This window comes from Gorilla gorilla, chromosome 8 (genome assembly GCF_029281585.2).
Source record: "Gorilla gorilla gorilla isolate KB3781 chromosome 8, NHGRI_mGorGor1-v2.1_pri, whole genome shotgun sequence".
Lineage (NCBI taxonomy): Eukaryota > Metazoa > Chordata > Mammalia > Primates > Hominidae > Gorilla > Gorilla gorilla.
In genome coordinates this window covers 67,690,328-67,703,391 of record NC_073232.2, presented here as the reverse complement: position 1 = coordinate 67,703,391, position 13,064 = coordinate 67,690,328, and the positions used below count along the sequence as shown (strand labels likewise).

Below are 13,064 nucleotides of genomic sequence, written 5' to 3'. Positions count from 1 at the left end.
ACTCGTAGCATAATTGTGGCACTAGGGAAATAAGGCTGAATCCATCTGGATGTCAAGGGCAAAGTCCAAGTCACTTACAGTGTCACAAGGACACAGGATATACTCCGAGCCAAGGGCCACAAGGAAAAGACACCCAGGACAAGATTCTGGGCAGCTCACTGCAAATCTGCAGTCTTGCAGCCTTCTTGTGGAAGGGCTGAGACCACCCCTGTAGCCCCCAGACCACCCATGAGAAACAGCTGAGCAAAGGCCCATGGGCCCCACTCCGCAGGGCTGACAGATCCTGCCTATTTAGTTCTGAAATTATGCATTTGTAAAAGCTCAGTGATCTGTCTTTTCCCCCTACAGAACCAAATATAACTATAAAGTAATATGCTTATTGAGATAATCCACAGAAGAATGACTAAGAAGCACTTGGAAAGTGCTCAACTGCTCAAGAATCAAAGGACTGCAAAATAAAGCCACAGCAAGAAATCCCTTTTACCTTCAAATGAACAAAGATAAACACGATGATATTTATTCCAACAAGGATGCAACAAAACACGCAAGAGAATACTGGGCTTGAGAATGGCACTTGGGAAAACAGCAATAGTCTTAAAAATGCCCAGCACTGGTACCCAACAATTACACTTCTGAGATCTAGCTAAAAGAAACGATATAAAATATAGAAAAATATTTCTTCCAGTGATATTTATCATATTATTTCTAATACTTAAAAACAAAAAGTAAACTAAATATCAAAAATGGGAAGGGTTCAGTAAATGATTGTAATTCCACACAAATCATCCATTCGTTCATCAAAAAACATGTATTAACCACTTCCCATTTGACACACCACACCTCTGTTCTGTGCTGGAGCTGCTCTTGTGGAACTCCCAGTCCACTGCTGACTGCAGGCAGGCATATCCACAAATAAAAGTGGCAGAATAATACAGGTGAGAAGACAGAGGTCTGCACAGCAGAGGGAGTGGTCCATCCACCTAGGAAGAGCCACCTGGGGGCAGTCAATCAGGAAAGCCTTCAAGGATGAGGTTACCCTTAAGCTTATTTACAGAGGATCGGACTTATCTTGGTGGTCTGAGCCAGGAAGGAGTTAGGAACGTGCTGCAGGCAGAGGGTATGCTGGGCACAAAAGCCCTGGAAGCTGAGCCATCCTGGTGTGCTGAACAGCCTGCAAGCTGGCATGAAAAACAGCCAGAGACCAGAGAGGAGGAGTCAGGGCAAAGAATATGGCAGGACTAGGGACAGAGTGGGAAGTGTCTGGCATGCCATTCTAGAAGAAGAAGTTTGAGCTTGTCCTTGCAGACAACAGAGAGCCATTAACAAGTTTTCAGCATGGAAGAAAATGACAGGATTGGTCCTTTTGAAAGGTCACTCTGAAGGCTGAGAAGGACAATTATCCAGGACAAGAGTACCAGCAGCAAGTCCATTATGTGACGTGCCTCCATTTCAGGATATGAGATGTGTTGGGTTCCCCCAGCTTTGACATCTCTCTCTCTGTTTTTGGTGACAAGTGGGGTGGGAAGAGAGGGTGCAGGCCCAGACACTCCCAGTTTCCTGCAGGGAGGCTGGGTGACCCCCTTTGAACAAGACAAATATCATGGCAAAGAGAGGTGTGTGAGAGGAAGAGATCAATTACGGATGACCTGAGCTTGAGGGGTGTGTGGGACCATCAGCTGGAGGCGGTCAGTTCTCGGCTGCATGTAATCGCTGAAAAGGGTTACATGAATCTGCAGAGAGAGTTTCTAAAATGAAGAAATATTTTAAAAGGCGAGGGAACTTTGTCTAAACTCATCCTTTCAATGCAAATAAATGTTAGATTCCTAAAAACTCCTAAGACGGTAGAATGTGCAGTTTGAGAAAACAGCCTATTACAAGCCAAATAGGCCTGAAAGGACTACTTTTACAAGTGAGCTCATGAAATATTTATAAATATTTTACAGTCACTGAAATCAGGCAATAAAAGCAATATCAATGGTGTTTCACACACTGTTCTCAGCAATAGCAGGTAAGTCAGGTATAATTAATTTACATTTGTCATCTCCAGCTCCCTGGAAATATCCTGGAACCACCAGCCTGTGGTTTCAATGAAATGTTTATATGTTCATCTGGTTCTGCTGCAAATAATAAAATAAGCTACCATTATTTTCTGCATTTGGTTCTGCATCTGAAAGTTCAGCAATTTTGTTTCCCAGTTGACCCCAACTCCTGGGCCAGCCCCAGGACCCAATGACACAGCTCCCATATGAATTGGCTGGCACTGAACAAAACCCCCGTGAGCAGGAGCCACCATTACTACTCTCACACTGAGCACAGAACACCAGACACTGAGCTAGAAATGTTACACGCACGCACCTTCCCACTCGAGCACAATACAAACCTACAGTACGGTCTGTGTGCTCCAATGAGGACACTCCAGCTCTGAAAGGGGAAGTGAGCTGCCCAAAGTCACACAGCTAGAAAGTGGCACTCCCCTGAGTCTACTGGACTCCACAGGCCACATTCCAAGTCAGTGTTTCTGAAGCTTATATGTACATTCAAATCACTTGGGTTCTTTTTAAAAGGCAGATTGAGATTCAGATGGTCTGGAGTGGGGACTGAGATTCTGCATCCTTTGCAAGCTCCCAGATGACATGCATGCTGCAGCTCCAGGAACCACGCTCTGAACATGAAGGGTGTAAACCACTATATTATATTGCTCCCTTTTATGGCCAAAGAAGAACTAATGCTTAGACATTGACAGCAGCTGTGGTAAAGCCAGTGCGCAGAACCAAGTCTCTCTAGCACTGAATTCCATGCTCTGGCTGGTTATGAAAGGCCATAGTACAGGCACTGGGCCCCAACAGCCACAGGTTCAAACCTTGGCTAGGCCCACCACCAAGCAGCCAGCACATTACTTAACTTTTCCAAGCCTCAGTTTGCTCCTCCCCATAATGCTGGTACCTGCCTCCTGGGGCTGCTTGACCAGGGCAGTTTGAGAAAACAGTAAATTATGAACATAAGGGAGGTAATTAGTGTAAGTACTTAGCATAACACCAGGAAAAATTAGTAATAACAATAGTAAATAGCTCCATAGCACTTCATAAATGCTCAATAAATATTAACTTGTCTTATGTGATGTGTGCCCCATTTTAACCAATAGTCTTACTCTTAGTTATAACAATAATACACATTCATTGTTGTAAGTTTAATAAATATCAAAAAAGTATCACAGAGAAGACAGTCATGCCTGCATGCCTAACTCCCAAAGGTAATAACAAGTAACATTTTGGTGCAGTTCATTTCTGTATTCTTCCTTATCTTAAAACACAATATTAACCAAATTAGTGTTGTGTGTCTATCTATAACTATGCTATTCAATACAGTAGGCACATGTGGCCATTTAAATTTAAATATAAATGGATGAAAATTAAATAACATCGAAAATTTAATCCCTCAGTTCTTTTTGCCACCTTTGAAGTGCCCAATAGTGTGAACAAATGTGAACCTGAAAGAGCCAATCCCTCAAGATGGATTCTGAGCAGCTAACTGGGCCCAAATTTAAAATAGATTGCTTTGGCTATTCAGGCTCTTTTTAGGTCCCATATGAATTTTAGAATAGTTTTTTTTTCTAATTCTGTGAAGAATGACATTGGTAGTTTGATAGGAATAGCATTGAATCTGTAAATTGCTTTAGGCAGTATGGTTATTTTTACAACATTGATTCTTCCAATCCATAAGCATAGAACGTTTTTCCATTTATTTGTGTCATCTCTGATTTCTTTCAGTAGTGTTTTGTAGTTCTCTTTGTAGAGATTGTTCACCTTCCTGATTAGCTGTATTCCTGGGTATTTCATTTTCTTCGTGGCTATTGTTTAAGTGGGATTGTGTTCTTGATTTCACTCTCAGCCTGAGATGCTGTTGGTGTATAGAGATGCTACTGATGTTTGTACATTGATTTTGTATACAGTAACATGGATTGAGCTGGAAGCCATAATCCTAAGCAAATTAACGCAGGAACAGAAAATCAAATACTGCATGTTCTTCCTTATAAGCAGGAGCTAAGCATTGATCAGACATAGACATAAATATGGGAACAATAGACACTGTGGACTACTAGAGGGTGGAGGAAGGTGAGATGGGTTAGAAAACTACCTATCAGGTACTATGCTCACTACCAGGGTGACCGGATCCATACTCCAAACCTCTCAGCATCACATAATATTCCCATTTAACAAATATGCACATGTACCCCCTGCATCTAAAATAAAAGTTGAAATTTTTCTGAAAAAATGAGTTCAGGCAAAAAAAAAAAAAGCCCTACTCTAAAAGGTACCTTAAATTTTTAAGATATGGTCCTGGTAAAACAAGGGTATTTATATTTTTTGAATTTAGAAGCACAGTAAGCAAAAGATCTGCTAAGCAACCAAAAGTAGGAGAATATGATGAGTTACATTTCTCACTGTAATTGCTAAGCAGCAGCAAATAGCTTCCTGATTGGTACAGGTGCTTCCAGGGCTATTTAATAGGACATTCATTGTTATTGTTGTTGGTAGTTAATCTTCAACTGTGCTGCATTCAGGTCACCATGCTGTCCACCTGATCTCTAGATTATGTGTATTGCAGAAACATTTTAATGTTTTTCCTTGCAAGGATTCCAATCTAAACACAAATGATAAACTCTGCCTCTTCTGTAATCCGGTCCTGCTATGAGTTTAATACCAAACTCTCAATTAAGAGTGATACAGCAGACGGCTGCAGCCGTTATGGCAAGGACCATGGTGTATCATTACACTACTTCCTCTTCCTGGGCACACAGGAAGTCCTCCCTTTCCAACCCCTCTTGCAGTTGTCTTGGGGGTCATGTGACTGTGTTCTGTTAATGAAATGCAGATGGAAGGAATATGAGTCACTTTGGGGTCTGGCTCTTAAAACATCTTGTGCAATTTTACAGCTCTCTCTTTCCTTTCTGGAGTAATTGTTCTAGATAATGGAGCTCTCCACTGAAGCAGCCAAGACCCCATGTCGCTGGAGGAGAGCTGCAAAATAGCCAGACCAAGAAGCACCTGAGAAACAAACCTTTGCTGTATTAAGCCATTGAAATTTCAAGGTTTATTTGTTACCTTTTGTCCAAAATTGCTTTATGTTTCATAAGTAAATAAAAACTAAAAGCTAAAATATATAAATAAATAAATAAATAAATAAATAAATAAATAAATAAATAAATAAAACAGAGCCAAGCAACCATTTGCTGACTAGAGGTCACACAGGTACTCTGAGTTCCTTGAAGAACCACCCTTCTGTTTAACATTGGGACTTGCAGAGCTCACCTGAACCAACCAATCAGAGCTCACCTGCCTCCTCGAATCAGGGCTCAGCTGTATCAACTAGTCAGAACTGCACAGCATCAACCAACCTGAACTAAGCAAGTTTGAATCTTTCATTTGAATAAATGAACTTGATTGGGAACCTAGGTGGGAGTTTTCTCTATAAAAGCCAAACCCTCTCTTTGTTCTCCAGAACACACCTTTGTTTTATACCAAGGTTGTGTCTTCTGGGTTTGCAGACTGTGACAGGAAAAAAGTCTTTTTCCTTCGAATTCCTTTTCCAAGAACTTTTGTTCATGATAGGTCTGTGTTGCTAGTGACTCCCACACTGAACAATGCAGGTATTTCCATCATTGAAGAAAGTGTCATTGGACGGTGCTAGCTAGATACAGTCTTAGAACTTCCTTTTCCTCACTTAGCACCCTATCATGTACAGTTTCACATATCATCATTGTACAAAAACTGATTTTACTGTCTGAATTATATAGATGCTCTTGGTTTATTTATCTGGTCTTCTATGTTTGGATACTTAGGTTGCTTTCAAATGGTCACTGTCATAAATGACACCCTAGTAGACATCCATGGGCAGCAACTTTTGTGTATGTCTCTATTGATTATCTTAGGATAAATGTCTATCTACAAGTAAAATTATGGGGCCAAGAGGACATGCACTTTTTAAGGCTTTTGATGTATATTTTCAATTGCACTCTGAAAAGATCATATCAATTTATCCTCCCAGTGTTATTTATTTTAGTGCTTGCCAACATGAGAAAATAAAACTGTATTTCATTTTTATTGTATTTCTGTCATTATTAGAGAGATTTACAACTCTATTAGAGGTCCCCAGATCAATTGTATCTATTTATACAAATTATTTTATGAAATAACAAACTTGTCAAAGTGTATATGGAGAATACAGCTTCTACTCACCAAATAAAACATGGGAAGGCTGCCCAGAGCCCATCTGTGCATTAAACCCATGCTGGGCTGAGCAGAGGTCCAGTAAGTATTTACTGGTCTTGGCTGAATCTGTGACAAATGTGTGCTTCTTCCCAGTGACACTGCTTGTGATGGTGAACTTTTTTTGCTGAAGGAAGCAAACACAGACTTTAATACATTGATCATCCACAACCCTCCACTGACGCACAACTGCAAGAAAATGCTCGGTCCCTTGGTTCCACACCCTGTAGCAGGCATCCACGGGTGCATGGCAGATGCTGTCTGACTATGGCCTGATATTTTCCTTAGCTTAAAGAAAATCCCTCTTTTTAGTTTTTCCTTCATTCATCATCAAATTGTTTATCAAACAATAACTATTTTTCAAGGAGTGTGCTGGGTGAAAAGAATATGAAGTGGGTCAGGTACATTGACCTCAGCAAGGACGGAACCTAACCCTCAGTGTGCATTATGACAAGCCACTAAGTATTCCCATTGTTTTATTGTACAAACTCCAAGAAGTTGTAGACAAAATCTCAACTAGTCGGGTTATGAAAAAGATAAAAACACCTGTGTGTTATAATATTTCTGGCTATAATGTAGCAGATTCTGTTCTAAGTGCTTTATGAGTATGAATTTATTTTATCTTCACAACTACAGAATAAGAGAGATTCTATCAGTATTTTTATTCTACAGATGAAAAAAGAAAGAGCAAGAGTCCTCAAAATGCCACAGGAATTGAGGTCACACCACAAAGAAACGCTTCCCCACATTATACCTTCAAAGCCCACATACAAAGTGATAATATTTGTCCAGCTCACTGGGCTAAACTGGTGAAGATGACCTATATGAGGCTACCTGTATAGAGCCTTATGAAAAAAAAGTACAAATTTTTGCAATATATTATTCTGATAAGAACAATAAAATATATACAGGTGATATTAAATATTAATTCATATAAAACTTCCAAGTAAAATCTTCATTCTAGATATTCTATCTATTTCAATAAGAACCTTCAGCTTGCTCCTATAAAGATAACTTTATAGAAACAGGGCTTATGCTTGAAAGGGCTTCCGGAAACCCCTGATCCTCTTTAAGGCTTATCTCTTTTAATTCCTGATAGTCACCATTTCTAAGAAACTCCATTCACGCATGTCAGATATCAACAAAAGGCAGATAAATATTCATTGCTTTTTCTTTGAGAAACCCCTTTTTACCATTAACCTAATTTTAGATAAGTTGCTCATTCTCTGTATACTGTTTACTTTTACTGACAAGTATAGTGCTAAGCCTCCTTGTGCTAATAGGAATGGATTCTGAATCCAATTGAACTGTACTATAACTAATATTTCTTTAAATAATGTGTTGTCTCAAGCATTCATAGATGCTGCTCCGCTAGTCGTAATAATTCTTCTTTAGTACTCAACTGATCATTTCATCCACACTTTTTCAAAGTCGAATATTTGCTTGAAATCCATACACTTTGTCAGTACACACTGATAGGCTTTCATGCAATCCTGACAATTTTATATTAAGTTTATTCAGATATCAAGCATTTTTATATGAACAAGTCACTCTTTTTTTGAGACAGGGTTTCGCTCTGTCACCCAGGCTGGAGTGCAGCGACACAATCATAGCTCACTGATACCTTGAAGTGCTGGGTTCAAGCAATCCTCCCACCTCAGCCTCCCAAGTAGCTGGGACCACAGGGAGGCACCACCACACCCAGCTAATTTTTGTATTTTTTGGAGACAGGGGTATCGCTATGTTGCCCAGGCTGCTCTCGAACTCCTGGACTTAAGTGATCCTCCTCAGCCTCTCAAAGTGCTGGGATTACAGGGGTGAGCCACTATGCCTTGCAAGAATAAATCACTTTTTAAAATGTAATAACTATTTTTTAACAAATCTGAAAAGGGAGAATCATTCACACACCCACATACAAACAAACACACACATCGAAGTTTCTTTTAGCTTATAAACTCTCAGCAAAACTCTCCTTTTCAGATGCCAGTGCTCCAAGGTATCAAACACCAGAGTGGAATGCTGATCCTATTTCTTGACATAAAGGTGAAAAAAGTCTTGACTGTCAAGAGTCTTTTCCATCATTTAATGGAAAATTCTTATCTGCAAACTTTCGCATAAGCAAGCTGCTACTCTGTGTATACGTTGATGTATAACTCCAATCTCTGGGTTTTCAGCACCAGCATGAAATCCTTTCTTTACATTTCTGTGGTTGCAGCAGAAACATTAGGTTGGTGCAATTACTGCAATTAGGTGGGCGCGATTACTCTTGCACCCACCTAATTCATGGCAGGTGCTTCTGTAACATGTTGGTTTCAAAGCATCAGTTTACCATTTTGAATATTTTCATCCCTAGGAGTTCTTTTTTTTCTGTTGCTATTTGTTCACCTGCTTGATTATTTGTATTTGATACATCTTTGTATGAAATACAAATAATATTTTTCTAGGCAGGGGAGACTTGTCATGAAACTAATGAAACTGAAGCTCCAGGGCCCTCACTTCCTGGGAGGAGCCCTGGCAATGCATTCACATGGTCTTATAATACACGGAAAGTAAGATGTTTTCACCCCAGTTGGTTAAGACCATTGACTCTTTCTACTCAGACACACCCTCCTTGCCACATCCCTTCACACCAGGTGGTGTTGGGTGATACAGAGCAGATCCCTTTAAGAAGTTGAGATGGGGATACACTTGGTTTAGATTTAGTTGGATTTATTTAGGTAATTTGAAGGCTTTTCTAGAATAGTTACTTTATTGCTAGCCATCCCAGAATACTCCTTCCATTTGTCTAACTCACCTAAAATCTCAGCAGAAAGGTGCAGGGCCAGCAGCCAGATGAAATTGACCATGCCCTATAATACCCAGCCCCCGAAGGAAGCATGAGCTGTACAGAGCCAGTAGCTGATCTACAGGAAGTTTTTGCACTCATCAGAAATGAAAAACTATAATTTAGTTCTCAAAAATACTCATCTAATTGAAACGCTTCCCTATCAGGGATATACTCTATAATTGTGTATACCGCATTATCAATACACGACACGATTTTTTTTATGGGAATCCCATGAAATAGAATTTGTCAGGTTTCCTGCATTTGCAGCAAATAACTCTGTTGCAGCACTAGAAAGAGCAAAAATGTTTCTGTGCAAAGCTGCGTGTTTCATGCATCCTATTAATCCTTTCAATAATAGAAACAGATTTCAATCCACCATGCTAGAAGAAAAACTAAACTATATTTCTATCCTCTCTAGAGAAAATGATATTACAAAAGTGCCATCATACACAAAAATAATCAGGGTATGCCATTAAAAATTTGAAAGGAAAAAAGTATTATAGACATTGTTAGGAAGGTAATAAAAATATTACTTGCTGGCTTTTTTGATATCTGCAGGATTTGTTCAGCTTTTAAAAATTCATAAAGTTTTTGTGATTTCTTTTCTCATTCTGAATAAATATTTCTTTCATGCCATCTTTTGTAACTTTGTATTCTTTTTCATAAACAGGGCCCTAAATAGCATGCGTCTGCTTCTGTTTCCATGCATTTCTCTTCAGAGATTTAACTAGTGGTGATAACTATGAACAGTTACTAGCATGCATAGGTTTATTGTTCTAGAAGGAACAGGTTTTTGATTGAACAATCAAGCCACACATGGATGCCAACACATCTACGAATCATATTCTTTGGAAATGTCATCTTTCTCTATTTCCTTTGCTGCTTTGGTGCAGGATGGCAAGATGAACGATCTGTAATTGTTTGAAGACTTTTGGCCTCAGGTATTAAAAAGCAAAATTGAAACCAGTTTCCTGAGTTAATTTTCAGATTGTTCACTGAATTCCCTATTTTGTGCTTATAGAAGCATAAAGAGTTCAAGTCATTTTCTGCGTAAGATGCTTGGTTTGCAGCAAACTGCTGGTGACATTACTTCATCTGACGACTGTTCCGTAAAAATAAGTTATTCATGCCAAGGAAGAGGATGATCATCAGAGAATGGAAACCCTGATTAAGTATTTTTTGAGCTACTAAGTTTGTCTTCAGAGCCTGATGACTTCCCAGTTTTAATCAAGAAATTAATCAACTAATTTAATCAAGAAATCCCCTGGTGGGGGGAAATAAATACCTGTAAAAGTTAAACCAATGTATACATAAAGTACTTACTTAAGGGGACTGTCAAGCTTTACAGCTTCAAAAAAATCCATTTTAAAAAATTACTTTTTAGGTTATCTGCATTTTTATGAATATTTTGAAATAGTGCATTGAAAAATCTGAACAATTAAACATGCAATAAAGAAAATAAGTAATGTAGTAGTATTAAATTCATTAAACAAAGTTCTTCATATAACCTTTCAGTTTAGTTAAAGTAATTTGAGTAATTAAAATTCTGAAAAATTCACAAATATGAATATTGTTTCATCTGAGTTTGGTCAAAATAATTTGAAAAAAAGTCAGTTTCCTGATAATATACAGACCACTTGAATAAACTCAATTAAATTGTGCTCAATTATTATTTGTTTTTAGATGTAAGCTTTTTTCCTGAAAACAAACAATAATTTATTATGAAATTTTATCTTGACAATGTGTTAACTTCAAAGCCAAGATGGAAGAAATAAAAGAAACATCCTGAAAATGAATGAAAGCAATTATGTTCTACTCAGGAAACTCTAACATCAGATAATGATACAAATAGTGATCTAATTAGAAAATGTTTTTAACCATTGAGAAAATTAAATAGGAAAAAAACATTTTTTCAGGGGCCACAAGATAAAGAACTTCATATTTTATAATAAATCGTCACAGAAGTGACACAGGTACTGACTGGAACAACCACAGGACAGGCAGAGGCTGTCAGCCACCAGGGTACAGTGCCAGAGTGACTCACTTCAGGAGGTAGAAATATGCATGCAAATAGTGTTCAAGTAGATTCCAAATGTTGTATACTTAATGGGGATTTTCTATTCAAAAATAGACTTTGAAACTTTTAAGAGCTATCAAAAATTTGCAATCCTCAATGTCCCGTAGCACACCTGTAGTCCTCAGAGACAGACCAGAGGCCTTGGCACACTGCGTGCAAAGGGAAAATTAAAACACGGGAAGAAGTTTCAAAACCTTTCAGGCTCTACTCAACCTAAACTACACTCTCAACCCCCATCTCCCACCTCCAACTTTGCTCTCAACGTTAATGGGGTCTCCAAATTAAGAAAACTTTACCCAGAAGGAAAGTGTAGCCCTTTAGACCAATGGCTGTTCATGGGGATATGTGGAGGTCCAGGCAAGGAATGGTAGGGAAGAAATGGCCTCCTGAGGACCTCCCAAAATCCCTTGGCAGACTTCTTCCAAATATCCTGCAATGCATCAGACTGCAGGTTAACAAACAGACAGGCTGTGAAAATGTTTGGTCAGGAGAAAGCCACATGACCCATGACCCATTGCTCCTTTAAACGGCCAACAAATCAAAGGAAAATGAAGTGCAGGTTATTTATCAACTGAGCTACACTCACATAAGTAGAAATCTTCCCGGTTTCTCTCCACTGAAACCGTAACATTGCAATTCTGCTGTTGTTTTTCACTTCATATACTATGACACCCTTGGCAGAGATCCCCAGGGCCATCTCCTCTTCTGGCCTCCTCTTCTCTGAGAATACTTGGTGAACCAGCACACCGTATTCTGGGAGCTGCTGAGTGACCTGGAGCAGAAAAAGGCTGATTTAGAAGAGACAGGCACATGGTTTAAAATAATGGGCCTCACGCCATTCACTCCATGCAAAACACACTGATAGGCGTTCTGAAAAGAAAGAGTAGAATTGTCATGTAAGTTTAGGAAACACTGGGTCAAACAGATTTATTTGCTATGTACAAAATTTCTCTGCACCTCTGATATGATAGAATTTTCCTTTTTTTTTTTTTTGTAACCCAAGGAATACTTTTCTCATGGAATACCTAAAACAGTACTTAGAATACAGTTATTATGAAAATAACACAGTACAATAATAATATTCTGAATAAGTTTTTTAGAATTCATATTCTTCTGGGACATCTCAAGGTAAGAGATTTCTTTTCCTGGTTGTGTCAGAGTCTATAGTATTCTCTGTTCCAACCCCTTTACGTGACAGATAGAAAAACTGAGGCTAAGGCACAGAAAGCGACCTTCCAGATCACCAGTGTTAGTTGTGAACCACCCTGCAGAGAAAATGACCATTCATTTTGGTGCTCCTCACCATGTAGCAATGCCTTCGTGGGGGTCCCTGTAGCCCAAGGTCTTGCCTCTGTTTACCAGGTTAGGGGAATAAATTTTGCCAGGGGCCATGGGTCAGTTGGAGCTGGGGACTGCATTAGGCCACCAACTTCTTAAGAGACCAAAGTATAAAATGAACACAAATGTTTCTACATCTGAATGGCAGTAACTTTCCCACCTTCATCTTCACCAGGAAGACACCAGTCCCCATCAGAAGGTTGATGTGTCTCTGGGACCCACAGCAAGGACCTCTTGCTCTAGGCATTTGAAGCCCTCTCAGAAGGCTTGTACTGCTGAAATCTGGTACCCATTCCTACCCCCAACCAGAGAGCATAATGTCCTATCCAATCTCTCTCACCCCCAGGCAAGGTCACAAAAACAGGGACAAATTATGGCTTTTGAGAGCTCCTCTCTCAGGCTCCTTTCCCATTCACCGTTGATGAAGTCCATGCAGACAGCTATGCTGCCTGCAGACTCCACAGCTCTTCACACAGGGCTCAGATTACATTTCTGAACCCTAAGCCTCCTTCGTTTAACTTTGGAGAGACCCTGTCATCATCGTCATCATCATCAT

The 13,064-nt window shown here is 39.3% G+C and overlaps 1 protein-coding gene across 7 annotated transcripts in view; it reads right to left on the bottom strand.

The window, feature by feature from the left end:
• The window catches only part of FRMPD2 (FERM and PDZ domain containing 2), a 126,100-nt gene that overhangs the window by 38,247 nt on the left and 74,789 nt on the right, over window positions 1–13,064 (bottom strand). For all 7 annotated transcript variants that reach the window (XR_010135213.1, XR_008669024.2, XM_031015537.3 and 4 more), the window contains 2 exons: window positions 11,757–11,942; window positions 6,237–6,393 (listed from right to left, as the gene is read on the bottom strand). Coding sequence is in view for 5 of the 7 variants with exons in the window: in XM_031015537.3 (XP_030871397.3) it covers window positions 6,237–6,393; window positions 11,757–11,942 (343 nt within the window). In the remaining 2 variants the exon portion in view is untranslated. The remainder of the gene's footprint in view (window positions 1–6,236; window positions 6,394–11,756; window positions 11,943–13,064) is intronic.